Below are 17281 nucleotides of genomic sequence, written 5' to 3'. Positions count from 1 at the left end.
CAGGGTACTGAATGGTTAATTAAACCCTAGAAGTTGCAGTCAAGAAAAGGATGGTTGATAGTATTACACAGGAAGTATTTATCATAGGTTTGGCTCACTGTTTAGAAATATGCATTCTCTCTTTTGGTTAACTTCTGACCCAAATTAGAAATTATTCTGCCTACTTAAAGAAGCAGAGAATAAACCCCTCCTTCCCATCCTCAGCAAAGCAGAACCCAGAGGCCTCTGACTCAAGAATACAAAAGCCTCAGTTTTAAGAGACAGAAAGCAGTAGCCCCACACAACAGAAAAAGAAACCAGGCCCCAGTAGTGAAGACCCAGCAGTAGACTGCATTCTGAGAACAGCGCTGGAGGGAAGCAAAACCTCCTGAGCAATACAATTGACAAAGCCTCTGTATTTAGAGGGAGCTCTGAATAATGAGGGGGAAAGCAGAGACTGAGACAGGAGGGCACGACACTGTTCAGAGCAGGACAGCCCAGCCCCTGTGCAGGAGGGGTCTGCAGAGCCTAGAGACCACATCGGGCAAACAAGTGTTGACAACCGTGTTATCATTAGGGACTGATATAGACTAGGGTTTTCATTGGCTCCTTGGCAAAGGGGACTGGAAAATGAGATAAAAAATTCACTGTATCCCACTTGCAGTATGTAGTATCTGCATTTTATGATAAGCTTCAGTTTATTATATAACACAGTTCTCAATCAATGACATGTATTTGGCTATTCCGCATTAATGTGCTTGTTTTTTCGGAGTCTGAAGTTAGTGACTCCGGAAAGGCAGATATGCAACTAGGTAAGCTCTGCTGACTACTGCTATCAGGGCCACAGGACCATGAGTAGGCAGAGCAGGCCAGGCAGTTTTATGAGATGGTATGGCCGTCTAGGTGAGCTTCACATTGCCACTGCTCTACTCTGAGCAGAGAGACTGCCTGACAGAGAGGCATTTTACAGTCTTTTAAAATAAGGTGAGGACAGTGTCTAGTTCGGTGGTTAAGTCTTTGGAATCAATGAAATCTGGATAAAATTCCTGCTCTGCTGCTATGATCTCAGGCAAGTAGTCTCTTTAAGCCTCAGTTATCTTGGCTATAAAATTAAGGCTAACAACTGTACCTACCTCACAGGGTTGTTTTAAAAATTAAATAAAATAATGCATAAATTAAGTGCTCAACATAGTGCCTGATAAGTAAGTGTTGGCATCTGTGTTATCTTTAGTAGCTGGACCAATGGGAAATAAAACAAAGCAAAAATCTATATTCTGTAATGTCTACTCTCTTTCTCTCTTCACTTTGAAGTTAACAGGGAAGAACAACAAGGTTGGATTGAAAATCCTAAAGGCAAAATTTTTTATAATGAATACCCTTTCCCTCATTGAGCTCATCCCTGTCTTTGTTCACATTATTCTTTCTTTCTGGAGTATTCTCACTACTTCTACCCTAAAATCACCTCCATGAACATCTTGTAAAACCATGTTAAATTCAGTCTGTACACATATCTGTACCAAGATGTGATTAAATAACCCTATCAAAGTGCTCCTCAGTTTATTCATGCCTGTTCTAATTTCTCATGTCTCCTGATGGTTGCATCTCTATAATCCCTTCTTACTACCAGTACCATCGTCAACAGTAAAATCAAATATTTAATACATCTATTCCTCTGGACATAGCACTGCTTAAAGACATACCGATACAGAGAAATCACAATAAGACTTCTAGGAAGAAGAGTTAACAAGAGGGCACTGAGGTGGTATAAGTGGTAAAGCTGTATTCTCCTTGTGCCCAGGGAAGACAAACTCGTAGGGTAACAAGCAATCCCTGATAATGTGGTTCATCAGGATTACATTCTACAGTCCCAGGTACATGGAAGCTTCCAAGTCTGTACTGATACATTTTTGCCACAACAGGGCTCTGGGAATTGCTGTTTTCTCCATGGCACCAGCAAAGAGGTAACTACTTATATGGCAAACCACACTGGAATGCTTCCTAGTTTCTCAATGAGAAGCAGTTCCTCCTTAGCCATTCACTAACCACTATCAACTCCAAAATGTGTAAAGCTTGAGTTTGAATTTACCATAGAAATTAAGTAAGGTGCTCAAACAGTGGGGTGTGTGTGTGGTGGAGGGTGAGGGAGGGTGGGGGATCACTAAGCCTACTGCTTTCAGAGATATAAGATGGCATTTCCCAGAAATTTCTCCACAATTACCTCCAAGGCAGAGCCTTTAGAATCTTATTTCTAGCTGTGCACAAAGGCTCTCCTAAATTACTTAGTGTATCTTTTTGAATGTATGACTTAAGTGTGTTTTCTCCCTTATTCAAGAATAATGTGTGTGGGTACAGAACAGGCTCACAGAGATGAGTACTTGTATCTAGGAAGGTAGAGGGACAGTGTTCTCTAGGTCCATTTAGGTAATTTTTAGTATTTTAACTAAATGTGGTCCCAATGGTTGGACTAAGTTCTCCACTGTTAAATACAGATTTATGCTGATTCCAAGTGCCCTGAATGTACATACCCTCTCAATCTATCCAGAAATATTATAGCTGTTGCTTAATAAATAAACAGTGGTCAAACTAACCTTACAATGAAATTCAAACTAGAAAGAAACATCTAACTATGGCTATTTCTGCTCACATAGAGTTAGGTACCTAGATCAAAAGCTCTGAAAAGAACTCTGAGAGGTACCATCTCATTCCTGTGAACTGAATGAGCACAGTTCAGAGTAGCCAAGGCTCTTGCAGTGGCCTTTCCCTAAGAAACAGGGTTTACTTACATGACAGAAAGCAAAACACATGACTCAGCTCAGAGAGAAGTAAAGTTTAAAATCTGAGGGAAGAAAAACATATTATGCAATATTTGAAAATGAAAATTTAAGAATTTTTCCCTGTGATAAAACTGTAATTAAATCTTATTTAACTGCTTCCTCTAATGACATCCATTTTAATCAGGTTTTAATAGACTGGCAGCCACAACCTATAGTTTTATGAAGCAAAGTGAAATTATAGTCTAGGAAGACATTTAAGGAAAAGAGACCCATCAACACAGATGAGAGGTTACAATACATCCCCTCGTCCCTAAAGACCCCCATGGTAATTAAGTGCACTGAACAGACAGACATTAGGGCTAACAGTAGGAGTGCTCACTACCAATCCACCAGTCGGAGATGGGTTGTTCTTTGAAATCCAAGGGTTATATATGGGACCTGTTTTCCAGAAAATTTGCATATCACAGAAGAAAGGCTGCAATTGAAGAGGTGTGTTCTATAGCTCTACTAAATGTGTAGCCTCTATCAAATGTGCAGCCTCTACCACTGCAATGGGCTTTCTGTATTAAGATTTTAATGTACACATTTTCTCATAGCTGATCATGACACAACACTCATCTTGAGAAGGCTGCCGTATGTTTAGGAAAATGAACATCAAGTAGAGAAAGTAAAGCTAATATATGAAAAACTGATACACATACAAGATAAATGTATCTGCAAATGAAATGCACTAAACAGGAGCTTAATAATATGCAACTGTATTTATTTCATACTACATTATGAAAATCAGGGAGTAAATCACAAAAATTAACTCAGACCAAATGACTACCTTAGACACTTACTTTAGAAAGGAAGATCTGAGCATAATGAGCCCCTTTGTTAGCCAGAGCAAGGAGAAAGAAATTGGGCCTGTTGCTACATCAAAAAAGTTTACATTATTTATTTGAAAGAGAGAAAAAGTTAATGTTATTTTTAAAACTAATTTTGAAACACTAACACATCAATTTTAATAAATCCCATATACTTGGAATATTGTAAATCTTAGGGAGGAGGATATCTGATCCTATGAAAAAATAAAATTTTGTAATCTGGCTAACAATCTAATGTCTCCAAAACCCTTTGCCAAGTAGCAGAGTTACTTGGCTGAGATATTCTTACTTGTACACTTTCATCAGATTAAGGTTTTCTTGCCAGGAATCTTTTTTTTCCTGGTGTATTGGCCATTGCCAGAAATGGACCCATCAAATCCACTGGTGCTAAGGAGTTAAGCATCTGAAATTTAATTTAACAGTTTCAGCTTTATTAAGCTGTCACAGAGCGGCCCCACTTTGATAACAGTAGCTGCTCCAATTATGGCTTGGTTTAGGGTTGACAAGTATAATGATTCATTCGTGGCACATGAGAAGCAATAAAAGGTTGTTTTGCATTACAGCTTTAAAAATGTGGGCACTTTTTTCATTTAATTTGTCACTTAGCTTTTGCTAAGAGGACATTTAAATTGCAGTAAAAGGCAAATGGGGCTTTTAGTTTAAATGTAATCCCCATATTTAAATGATCTGTAATGGCGCAGTGTTGGAGTGGGAACACTATTGTCTCACAGTGGGTCCTGATGGTGACATGTGACATTTGTATTCAGGTCCTGTATTATCCATGTGGCTAAAGGGCTTCCAATTTCATTTCACAGCCAGAAGCCTGCAGAAAACACCAATTAACTTGCAGATCCCATTTGCCGACAAAACTCAGCCTCTTCTCAATGTCTGGCATCTGGCAGTGCTCAGCATTTAATTCCAAAGCAGAGCCTTGAAGCAATGAGAGCCCTGCGCAGGGGCACAAAGTCAAATTCCCCCATTTTATTAAGAACCAAACTCCTTTCGTTTTGTAGTTCAGAAGCAACTTTTAGTTAATTTTTTGGTGAATGACTATTAAGATGTAATAGTTATCATTACTTCTATGTGGGATTCTCCACAGAACTTAGACCCCATTAAAATGGCAAGTGACCTCTGCTTGTCATCAGAATACATAGGAGAATCTGTAGCCGCCAAGTAATAATTGGGGATGGGTGTGTAGGGGGGCACGTGTAAAAAAAGAAAACAAGGGTAAGATGTAGTCTTCATCCTGGACTGAAATCAAAGACCTTGAATAGAGCCTGGCCCATAACTGGAAAGTAGTCTATCAGAGGCTACAACTACAATCAGCTGGTAGAAACGTCCACCCAATGAGAATTTGTACTTTGAACTGAAGGTTGAGGTATGTAATTTTCAAAACCAACTTGGAAAAGCTGTGACTAATGGATTAAATGTGAACTACAGAAATTCTGACTATATCACTTGTATTTTTTTGGGGGGTAGCCAAAAAATTTAATCATATTTTCTTCCTAATTAGTTATTTGTAATTCTAAGCTTCTCTAAGTACCAAAGTTCTTTAGCCCATTTCCCATTTAGGGGAAAAAAAAAGTGCAACTGCTGCTAGTGCTAATTTAATTTTACATAAACATGCTCTTTGAGGCTGAAGCAAATCTGACTGGTTTTCACTGTGAAAATAAAATATAAAAATTGTTCCTGGAGTTATTTCTAAACGGAACTTGTCTCTAATCTTAATGTAACAGAAATGTATACATAATCGGATTCATCAAATGAACCTTTGGCTAACAACTGTTTGAGAAGGATGTTAATGTCACGTGTAGCAATGCTACATTTTCTAGGATTTGATATTTTCCATGATTGAGAATTACTATACTTTGTAAATGGAAATACCACTGCTAAAAACAGAATGCTATAAATAGAATGATGTCATTTGTTTCCAAAGACTATGGACATACAAGAGTGATGCAAAAATAACAATAAAAGAGAGATATTCGTGGCAAACTTTGGGGGTAAAGTTAGGACTGTAATCTGTGAGTTATCTTGGGGTAAACGCTGCAGCCTCAAGCGCTGCTGGCAAGTATTCTCGGGGCAAATGGAAAATGGATTAAATTTTATTCATTTAATATTAATACAATAAGTTTTCTTTAAATGATTCCTTTCACTATAATTTTTTTAATGCTAGTCCTTTCTACTGTCATAAACCAACTACTCAATTTAGCATTTACTGTACAGTAACAAAATCGAAAAGAGTTTACTTGGAAAAGTAAATTGCTCAGTATTCTAGTTATTTAAACCATGCATTATACCTGTGTCCCCCCACTACCACACTGTGCCCTCAAACACCCTTCCGATATACTGAAACTATCTACTGTAGTTACAGATTAATTGGGAAGGTCATTACCATTATTTCACGTGACACAAAGAAAATACCAAAATTAGATGGGCAGACTGCCACTCACAGCCAAGGTCCTGAACACACATTCTATTAACAGGAAAAAGGAAACTTGGACGTCAAATTCTTTACCAAGTTGCTACATCTCGTGGAAGTCTCCTAACCTCCCCAGACTTTAATTTCCCTATCTGTGAAAGAGTTCACCTCAAAGGTCCCTTCCAATTATGATCATGTGATATCTTCATGAACAACAGCATCTCTTGGTCTAGACTAGATGTGGGATCAATCAGCATGTGTGTTCTATCATTAGTCAGGAGGAAGAGAGAATATGAGTGAAGAGTTCTGCTACTCAATTGCATTGAGACCAAGATCTTTTAGTAAATATATTCAGAAATCGAAATTAATACAGGCACTGATATTTGTCAAAAATTCCATTTGTCACCCATAGATTTCTTAGTAGGAAGACAAAATAACAAATACATTATTAATTCCCTAGCAATGAGCATTATTAGGTAACAAATGTCAGCCCCCAAAATTTCCCAGTGGACATGACTAATAGACTTCTCATTTTTCAACCACCTGCTACACTGATATCTTTACCACCAAGGATTTGGGAAGCAATAAAAATTAGAGTTTGCTGTATCTTTTCCATTCTGACAGTCAACAATTCATCTAAGTCTGTAGCAGTCAAGATGTAAAATGAATGTTTAAACTACTTTTGATACTTTTAACATAGGGAAAAGGAGAAAATGGCCAAATTTTAGCTGAACTGATTACAATATTATTTTAGAAACAAGTAACCAGCTCTATTATACAAAATACCGATTTTAAAATGATGTAACTACTTTTTTCAAATATTTAAAGGCAGATTTCTGTGCTCGCATTCCCCTCAAGATCAGACAATTCCCCCAAAACCCTGCCAAGACTGTGTCCCACAATGTCCTTATTTTTCCTATTCTTTCTAAATGGTGTATAATGGCAACAAGTTCATATATCAGCAGCTCTTTCTTCAGCAATAGTTTGACCATGTTCTTTAAACATTCAACATGGTCTTTATCCATATAAGTCAATGGCAACATGTCAGTAAATTTATATTTACCCAGCTCATCCCAGAGCTGCCTATATTTGTCAGTCATCGCAGTGCCTTGTGGCCTCCAAAGTGACAGACGAGGGTCAGCCATGAACTGCTCTGTTATCAACGTCAACATGCGGGCCCCATTAGAGTCCCTCATCTTTAACATCTCTCGCACCTAGTGGGGAAAAAACAGACCTTTAGAAAAATGTTCAAAAACAAACAGCAATACAGAGACAGACCACTTTATTTTTTCTTGGTGACAGGGGAGGTTAAGTCTTGACACCAGCCCTCTTAAAGTGTACAAAAGTTGTTAAAAACTGGTCTCTATCCTAAATGGCAATTTATTTAGAGAACTAACCATTAACTTTTTAAATTATGCTTTGGAATCTGCATGAGGAAAGAAATTTGGCTAACTTCCCAATTCAAAAAAAAAAAAAAAAATTGCCAGCCTACAGTAAAACAATACCAAAACAAACAAGACAAAGCATTCTGGCATCTTCCTGACTCTCAAACTGATTGCCACCAAAGCAGCAGGGCCTAAAGCAGTCTACTGAGAATTCTTTAGGGATCTTCTATATTAATCTGATAATGTTTATAATAGCATCTGTTCTTTGGTTATTTTTTAAAAAGCTTTATTGAGACGTAATTCATATACCACACAATTCACCAATTTAAACTGTACAATTCAACAGTTTTTGGTAAATTCAGAGTTGTGCAAGTCCTCAGTTTTTAAGGTAAATTTCAGTAAATTCTGTCACTGACGTTTTTTGACATTAAGAGCAATATCATGCTTCTTCCTTTACGTGGGATTGTTTCTGCAATGGTAAGAGGAAATGGAAAGGGCTGTAGGTTCAAGAACTCTAGGCTCTAAATGAGAGATCCATGAAGAAGAATTATAACCAATGACCTAGAAAGTTACCTCAGCCCCTCAAACTGTAACCTCAAGCTCTGTCCATTACTCTTGTGCTGCATTTCCCAAATAAAAGAAAGGAAAAAAAGAAACAGAAAGCTAAGTCTCCCTACAGGAAACCCTAAATGAAAGGAATCTATCCATTCCAAAAGCATGTAGAGCTCTGTGTTCAACAAATAAGAACCCTTGCTGAACACCAGTTCTCCCTGTAGGAATTACTAGAGCAAGGTCACAAGCAGTGAGAAAGGAGAGGTGAGTCCATTAATTCAAGATTCTCTCTATGTGAAAGGCAAATAAAGGAGTAAATGGCAGATCTCCAATAAAGCAACTCAAACCTCCAGATCAACAGATCCTGCCTCAAGCTTGTACACCCTGGCAGCTGATGGAAACCCCTCACAGGCTTTAGAATATGAGCCTTGTACAGAACTCAAAAGTACTTCTACACTGCATCACAAGGGTTTTGCTTCCAGGAAGGTTATTTCAATAATCTTACAAAAAATTTACTACCAATATGGAAGCACTAAAGTCATGAACAGATGAAGACCAAGAGAAAGAAAGGCACTTTCCATTTATTGGACATTGTGCTAAAAAGAGTTTTACATTTATACTTACCATTAATCTTTATACCAAATACAGCAGACCAGATTATAATCCCCATTTTATAAATTAAAAAAACCATGCCTCAGAAAAGTCAAGTAACTTGCCCAAAGGACGAGGAACAACTGGGATCAGAACCTAGATCTGTCTTAACCCTAGTTAACTCTAAAAGTTATGCCGTTTCCAAAATGAGATGTTACTATTACTTCTTACAGCATATATAATGTATACATCATGTATAGGGATAAAAATACCAACTGCTAGCTGGTCTAATACCTCTTTCACTTTTTTTCCACTAGGCCACAATGTACTTAGTCTCTGCTGCCATGAGAATCTATGAAATACTTTCCTGTGTGTCTAAATATACTAAACCTTTAATATGACCACCACAAATTTAACTTAATGTTTACTTTTCTGATAAATTTCTACAACCTATTACTCAGCTAGATATAGCAATGAAAATAAATGCTTTATTATTAAGCATATAAACCAGAACTATTAACCAATACTCAAGTAGGACATCTATAGCCTAATGGCAATTTTCAGACTGTTGACTCTGAAGCATTGCAAGAGTTTGAAATGTCTATGAGTTATCAAAGAATGATTAAATCATGTGTGAAGTAGTTTTAGAGTTAAATGTATTTTGTTGTAATCTAAATCTTGGAAAACTGGCAACCTATGTATGGTATATAGGTAAATATTAAGAGGGTACTGATGAATCAGAATACACTATCTTCTGCCATAACAAGTAACAGAGTTTATTTCTCCTAAACTAAAAAAAAATCTTCCCAATGAAAAGACACTGATTTAATACTAATAAAAAAGCATTTTATTCAGTATTTATAATTATATTCATGGTACTAAAAGTTTTATGCAAAGCAACAGATACAGCTTCTGCTCAGACATAACTTAAAACGAAGTTAACTTTGTCTTAGGCCAATCAAATTTTGTTGATGAAATTAACATTTACCAAGGCCCACTACATGTTAGACATCATTATCATTTAGTACCATGATCACGACAACTTGAAGAGATAATGCTATTATGAACTAATTTTAAAGATGAGGAAACTGATTTAAATAACTTTCCAAGGTTCATACATACACCTAGTAAGATTTAGAACTTAGATTTAAATCCAGGTCTGCATGACTCCAAAGTCTATGCTTTTGAAACAAATTTAAACACTGACATTAGACTAAATATATAAAGCACCTTTTTAGGGCTGTATTCAAGGTTATGTTCTACTTGGGAAATTAACCAAAAAAAAAGAGAAAAATTGAAATGAGGGCATTTTAAATAACATTAAGTTATTTATATTGTTTTTGGTATTGAAAGGTTTTTCAAAATTGTATAAATTGTTACCATTTTATTAACAGAAACCGAGAGACAAAAATGCCCCACATCTAAGGACACCTAAGCAAATTAAGGGCTGTGTAACAACACAGAAGATCCTTATTAACCTTAGACACCATTAAAAAATATTTTTTAAAAAAGTCTTTACCCTATAGTAAACATGATCATATAAAGATACTTTTTAATATATGTATACATTTAGAATATTTATTTTAAAATAAACAATCATACCTTTGCAAAGAGCAAATTAAGCTGCTTCCCTGATCCGTGGTACCCGCCCTGGGAAAGAAACAGTTTAACCTGTTCTTGAACTTGCTCTTCATCTAAGTGCCAGCAGTTTTCATCATCTATACTAGCACCTGCTGTTGGATCAGGAGCACCTAGAAATAAAAAGAAAAAACACATATGCTAGATAAGAACTCTGTGCTACAAAGGTTCTGATAACAAACTTGAAAATAATTAAGATTCTGTAGTTTTTGCCTAAACACTTTTGAACCCAATCTCAATTTCAATTATACATATAAATTTATGACTGAAAATAAATATAGGAATAATTCTTTTATTTCCAGGACTTTCCTGATTTGTGCTAAGCCAAAATGCAGATTACTTTAAAACTGAAATATTTCCATTTTTTAAGATCAGAGACCATACCTTTGGAGCTGAACTTACAGGTTCTTTCAAAATAAAAAAAAGTCGCAAAAATGTCTCACTGTAAATATGCATTGTTTCTAAAGCTCTACTGTGTAAGACATGTTATTTAAATGTTTTCAGAGACATTAGGAAAATATGAAACCAAGTAAATTCAGTAGATGTGTCATTCTTTACTATGTTAATTCAAGAAGCTCTCACCATTATCTGCTACTATATAAACTACATGCTGACATAAGTCTTTAGTTGCAGAAAACTGAAGATTAAAAAGGGAAATCAAGCCACATGGGAACAGGCAGTGCAGCTGTCGTACTCAACCAGGTTGTCGTATCACCTTGCCAAAGTGCGTAAATATTTTATTGCTGAAGTACACACAAAAGATAACAGCTATGTAATAAGCCCTATGTAAGGCCTAAGATTCATAAGTAATACAAAAAAAATTAAATCTAAGAACCTTCATCAATAATGTTCATTCTTTAAAAAGATACATTTGTAGGTATTGTTTTATATTACTTTTATTCTAATGACCTAATGTAGACTCAATTGGTCAAGGAAATAATGATTAACATCTGCTTAGAACCAGAGTCCTTCAGTCCCTAAGGAGCTAGGCACTGGGTCTGTGAACCTCCCTGAAAAGGTATACATTCATTCAGCGAGCATATTTACTGAGTGCCCTCTGCTAGATGTAGAGATAGAACAGTTTACAAAACAGACAGAATTCCTGTCCCCACAGAATTTACCATCTAGTTCAATGGCTTTGAAACTATTTTGACTGAGACCCACAATAAAAAAAACAATTGTTATCATGCCCAATATACCTTTGTATCTGGATGTTTATATGGTCACATCTATCTATTAATCTGAAGCAAGGTATGATGAAGAAAAATACTCTAAGTGAAGAGGTCTGATATCTTCTATTCCATTTTTTAGAAGGGCTTGTTATTATTTTTAAAATGGATTTCATAACCATTATTGGGTTGCAATTCACTATGTAAGAAACACTAACACTTTTTAGTGTGTGAGATAAATACTCATCTAATAGTCATATATAAACATATAATAAGTGGTAATAATTGCTCAAAGGAAGAGAATAAGGTGCCAGGAGAGACTATCAGAGAGCTCTGACCTGGCCTTGGAATGTCAGGATAAACATACCTTGAGGAAATGGAATCTGAGCTGAGATTAGATTAGATGTTAACTAAAGGAAGGGAAAGGACAGAATGGGTCTGTATGTGACAGTAAGAGCTTAGACTGAGGTCTCAAGTGGGAAAGGACACCGTATAGTGACAAAATATAAGATAGTTCATGTCCATGGAACACCAAAGTAGAAGATGAGGGAAAAAGCAATACCAAAACAATCCTGGAGAATAGAATGGCCAGACCCTGATAGCCTTAGCAAGTGAGGAACTTAGTCCCCGCCACCCCCAAGAGTAATGAATGGGGATTCATGATAAGGTTATACAAAGTGAAAGAATGGAATACTCTAGATAGTAAAAGATGTTTTGTCCTGATGTACATCAATTTCAACATTCCTACCATGGAATATTAAGCATCCATGAAAATAAATGTGGAGATTCTCTATTACCACAATGGAAAGATATTCAGGATATACTGTTGATTGAAAAAAAAATCAAGGTGAAGAAAAGTCCACAGAGTGCACCACATTTTTGTGTAAATAGTAAGGTTTTAAAAAAGAGCTTATGAGTTAACATTTCCATACACATGTATAAAATATCTTGAAAAAATGTTTAGCATGAGTAACCTAGTTATATGAGGGAAGGTGGTTCCTCACTAAATACACCTTTTCATACCTTTAAAATTCTGGAACCACAGAGAGGATGAATTGGGAAGCAAAAATATATAAGAGAACAGTGAAGATGATATTTTGAATCAAGTATTGGGAGGAAGGAGGGACAAGAGGAAGGAGAAAGGCATGCATACATCCCTGGCCTCTGAGGATTCCTATCAAAAAAGAGCCACACTAAAGCATTCTCACATACATTATCTCATTTTCTCCTCACAATGTCCCCTGGAGGTGAGTATTCTGTAGAACGATCTCCATTCTTAGGAAGGAGAAGAAAACAGGTTCAGAATGGTTATGACCTATCTGCAGCCACACTGCCAAATCCAGTCTCCTGATTCTCTCCGCTGTGGAAGACTATATCCCAGAACCTTGGAGCTAAAGTCTGAATCCTAGAGGCAAGTGTTATGAACTGTACATCAAAGATAAATTTATGGAAAGATACTGGGATGTTTATAGGCATTTGTTAGGGTGTTTCTCTTGTACAGGAAGATTTAAGGCACAACAACGTTGTGAAGAGTTAACTACTGGGGCTACATCTTTATCCCACAGGGATTCAGAGGGCCTAATTCAGCCAATCCCCGATTCGAGGAAAAGACAGACACACAGAGAGGGAAACGTACGCACACATGCACAAAGCTAGGTATAAAGTCTTTACCTAAATGCACCGAGACTTTCAAAACAACTAAACTACAGGGTGACAATTTTTATACTTAAGTTCTTCCCAATATCTTTTTTTAAATCTTTCTGGGAAATGTGACACGTCCCTCTTTATCTTCTTAGGGAAAACTCTGACAAGCTACTGATTATGCAACTCTTACTGTTCCTCCTGATGAACTGAGCTAAATAAATGTGATTTCTAGCCTCACTGTGGTTACTTCACTCAACTTTTGCGATTTTTACAGTTGTTCTCTGTTGGGCACTAAAGGCCAAGATCTCCAAGGAGTCCCACTACAGAGGACGTAGACAGAGACTAACTGTCTTGAGGTGTGGCTGAGGCATGCTACCCTTCTGTGCTTAGGTCAGAGCCTAGTGAGACCTAGAGTTTCTGTCTGCCACAGAAATATCCAAATATTTTAAGTAGATTTGAATTCAATTTAGAGAAAATCTCAGTCTTCTCCTTGGCCTAAAGTGGCAAAGGGGTCGACATTCAGACACTCTCCCCAAACTTCAGGATATACTTAACCTTTGTTTTTTTCATACTAAGAGACAGAAGTGCTAGAAAAAATAATCTAGGATTCACTTTTATTTGACTTGAATTACACAATTAATTTTTCCTTAAACTCTAATAGGTTTTAAAATATAATCACATTTTAAACATACAAGATAGATCTCAAAATTTCTTTAATGAATCATTTAATCTATATACATATTTTTATTCTTGTCCAGATAGAAAGATATCTAATAGCAAATGCATAAATACATAAATTATTTTTCTCAAGTTTTTAAGAAAATTAAGTTTTGTTTTTTTGGGGGGGGGTGGAAAAAATAGTATTAGAACTAACTTATTTGAGTATAGGGGGAAGGGAGGAGGCAATGAAGAGGGAAAATGGCCCACAGATAAATTTTTTTGCAAATAAGCTAATAAAGTCTACACACAAGTAGAGAGGATATGATGTGTGGGGTGCCTAATCCTGGATTAGAATTCAGAAGACTTCGGTTCTATGCAGTTTGGAAAAACTGTGTTCTCCAGCAAATCACTTAAGCTCCTTCAGGTCTCCATTTCCTCAACCCTAATATTCTATAATGTAGGAATACAAAATTAGCAAGGAAATAAAAATTAGAAATCTCATGTGGCTCTGTAGAAAATATCCTCTCACTTAAGTCATAATAATGCAAGCAAAGATAATTAGTTGATAAATAAAATAAATTTACTCAAACATGACTCAACCTTTTAGGAATAAGACATGTGTACTATATATTACAGACCTGAAAATTAAACATCTACAATGACAATAATCCCCCTAAAAGAGCAAATTCATTTATTAAATTTTAATGCTTAAGTTTAACTATCTAAACCCTAATATGTCTTGATTACAAGCATTAAAATATTGCCTAAGCCTTGTATAAAATGTATATTTGCAAAATTTACTTCTACTTGTTAATGGCTGCCTGTAATCAAAGATAAACTTCTCAGCATTTAGCTTTAAGAAAGGTATGCAGAGAAAAACATAATTCATGTATTTATACATTTGCTATTAAGATATTTCTCCAGTTGGGCAGGAACCAGAATCTATATATGTAAATTAAATGGTCAATTTAAAGTGTTTTATTAAAACCTATCATATTTTTTATCCTTATTTATAATTACAAATGCTATAACTTTTACAGCTGTATAATTAATCTTTGTGAGCATTTTATTACCAAAGCTTATTCTTTAAGGTTTCAAGCCTTCAGGGAAAGTGAAATTATCTGTTGAAAAAAGTGAAACAGTTTAATTGTCTCTCATTCCCTGCTAGGGAGTGCGAATTTGATTTCCCCTCCCTACCTTGGTTAAGTAATACCACAGGAGGAGAGTGAGGAAGAATTTATGGGCATTAGAACCCCAGTCAAATCTTTGCTTCCTCTGTTTGCTACTTGATTTAGTTCTGATTTAGGTTTGATTTACCCCCAAATCAAAACTCCTTTACCCCATTGCTTCTTAAAATTAAAAGTATATCAAATTTCTGAGGCACATTGTGAAAAATAGATATTTAGGCACCACCTCAGACCTAATGAATCAGAATCTTTCCCAAGGATAAAAATAGGGGGTTGGGGCTGGAGGGCCAATTCTGTATTTGGAGAGAATGTTAAACATGGTAGCACATTCTAGATCTTCATACTGAAAAGTATTCAAGGTCCTGAGGCATCAAACAGAGGCCCCTCTATCACAGATAGAGGACAACCTGGTGATTGCCGAGGGGAGGAGGGGGTTAGGGAGCTGGGTGAAAAAGGTGAAGGAGTTAAGAAGTACAAATTGGTAGTTACAAAACAGTCACGGGGATGGGGAGTACAGCATAGGGAATATAGCCAATAGTACTGTAATGGCTGTGTGCAGAGCCAGATGGGTGCTGGAGTAATAGGGGGATCAGTCTGTAAACTATATAAATGTGGAACCAATGTACTGTATACCTGAAACTAATATAAAATAATTTTTTTTTTTTAAAGGCCTCTTTAGGATATTAAATGACATACTGATATCTGTCTCATGACATGGAAACAGTTGCTTCTAAGCATTAGGCAACACCAAATCATCCTGTAAATTTTACACTGGCTTATGCTGTTTGGTATGTGGACTCATCCACAGCTCTGGGTTCTAATAAGTAACTTAATGCTTCCCTTCTCCTCTTACTCTGCTAAAAAACGAACTCGAAGAAAGAAGCGAACAGCTTTTTAGTTTACAGCTTCATCTTAACTGTGGCCTAACAGCTTTAGTAGTAACACTGTTGTCCAATCAATGCTTTAACTATTTACATTTACATAGCAGTGTTCTTTTTGGTTAAAATTAGATTGTCAAATTCAGTCTATACAGGCAGAATGTAGGCAGCAGATGTCTACACTGCACAGGTGGTTAATTTGGCCTCTTTGGGGGAACCTATTGAAGAATGCTATCTCCTACAGTTTTAGTGCCTGCTGTTAAAACTAGAAAATAAGAAGCCTGTGGCTTACAAAGGTACGGGTACACCTGTCTTATGAGCTGAAGGCAAAATCCTGACATCAACTACTGGCAATGAGAAAGAGGCCAGGGAGCAAACTTCAGTGATCCAGACTCAAAAAACAGTCTTTCCTTAGAAAGGACAAGAGCTAGAAGACCGTTGGGGGAAAAAAATGTGCACTGAATAAGTATGTGCTTGCAAAAAGATTTAAATTTTATTCTTAATTAAGTCCTCATTTCAAGGTAGTGACTAATGTCATTTTAATTTACAATTTCGAGGTAGCTGAAACTGCCAGATCCTTCATCATCTTCTATTCTCAATGCTCAGTCCATATAATTCTACTACCATTAAACAGTGGGGTATCCTCTCCACGAACTGTTGGAGGACAACCGATTTTCTTTATCATGGAGTCTTATGACAGAGGGAGCCCTAGCACGCACTAGGCTTTGCTCCCTCAACAAGCCACCTTCCCTTCAGCTAAATGCCAAGGAAGTAAATAAGCAGCACTGTAATCAGCATATATCTCGGGGAACTCAAATAGGCCTGTCAGGGTTTATAGTCCCTCCTCTATTATTTTCCCCTCATCTGACTTTATTACTCATCTCTTATTATTCATTAAATTTACTTCAGAAGTTCAACAATATACTTATTCATGTATAGAAATAATCATGCATTTAATACAAATATAAAGTATTTGAACATCCTCCAGTGCTAGCTGAAAAAGAGTATAAACATAGCGTATACAACAGGTAAGTCATTTTCCATTACTTAGCTAATAAATGCATTAACGACTGATTACCTGGTACACAGAAATATTTAAATGCAACATTCTCAGAAAGTCTCATTTTTACATAATCCAACCCTTCAAATTTATTAAAAGAGATCTACAATGCTTACACAATCTTCAATGGTTTGCTCAGATTATTTTAAAAGATGTTTTTAAAAATCTGGTTCACAAATATTTTCCTTAACTATCTACTATTGCCTATGAAGGTGCATGCTAATTGCCACATCACAATGATGGTGGTTGGTAACAGCTACTCATATTTACTCCTCTAACCCTCCTGACCATACGAAATAGGCACTCTTTATTGCCCACATTTTACAAATAAGAAAACTGAAGCCTGAAGAGATTGAGTTACTTGCCCCCAGTAACAGAGTTGGAAAGCAAAGGGGCCAGTATCCTAACAGGCTATCTAACTTCCAAGTTCTTAAAGACTCTGAACAGTCTTACAGTGAGAAGTGCATGTGTAG

The 17281-nt window shown here is 36.3% G+C and overlaps 1 protein-coding gene across 1 annotated transcript in view; it reads right to left on the bottom strand.

The window, feature by feature from the left end:
- ZSWIM6 (zinc finger SWIM-type containing 6) overlaps nucleotides 1–17281 on the bottom strand; it is a 168556-nt gene that overhangs the window by 39072 nt on the left and 112203 nt on the right. Inside the window, exons 4-5 of the mRNA XM_006906060.3 lie at nucleotides 10175–10323; nucleotides 7108–7258 (exon numbers count right to left, since the gene is read on the bottom strand). Coding sequence (XP_006906122.1) covers nucleotides 7108–7258; nucleotides 10175–10323 — 300 coding nt within the window. The remainder of the gene's footprint in view (nucleotides 1–7107; nucleotides 7259–10174; nucleotides 10324–17281) is intronic.

This window comes from Pteropus alecto, unplaced genomic scaffold, assembly GCF_000325575.1.
Source record: "Pteropus alecto unplaced genomic scaffold, ASM32557v1 scaffold70, whole genome shotgun sequence".
Classification (NCBI taxonomy): domain Eukaryota; kingdom Metazoa; phylum Chordata; class Mammalia; order Chiroptera; family Pteropodidae; genus Pteropus; species Pteropus alecto.
The sequence above is the reverse complement of the archived record's forward strand: the minus strand, read 5'-3'. Positions and strand labels throughout refer to the sequence as shown.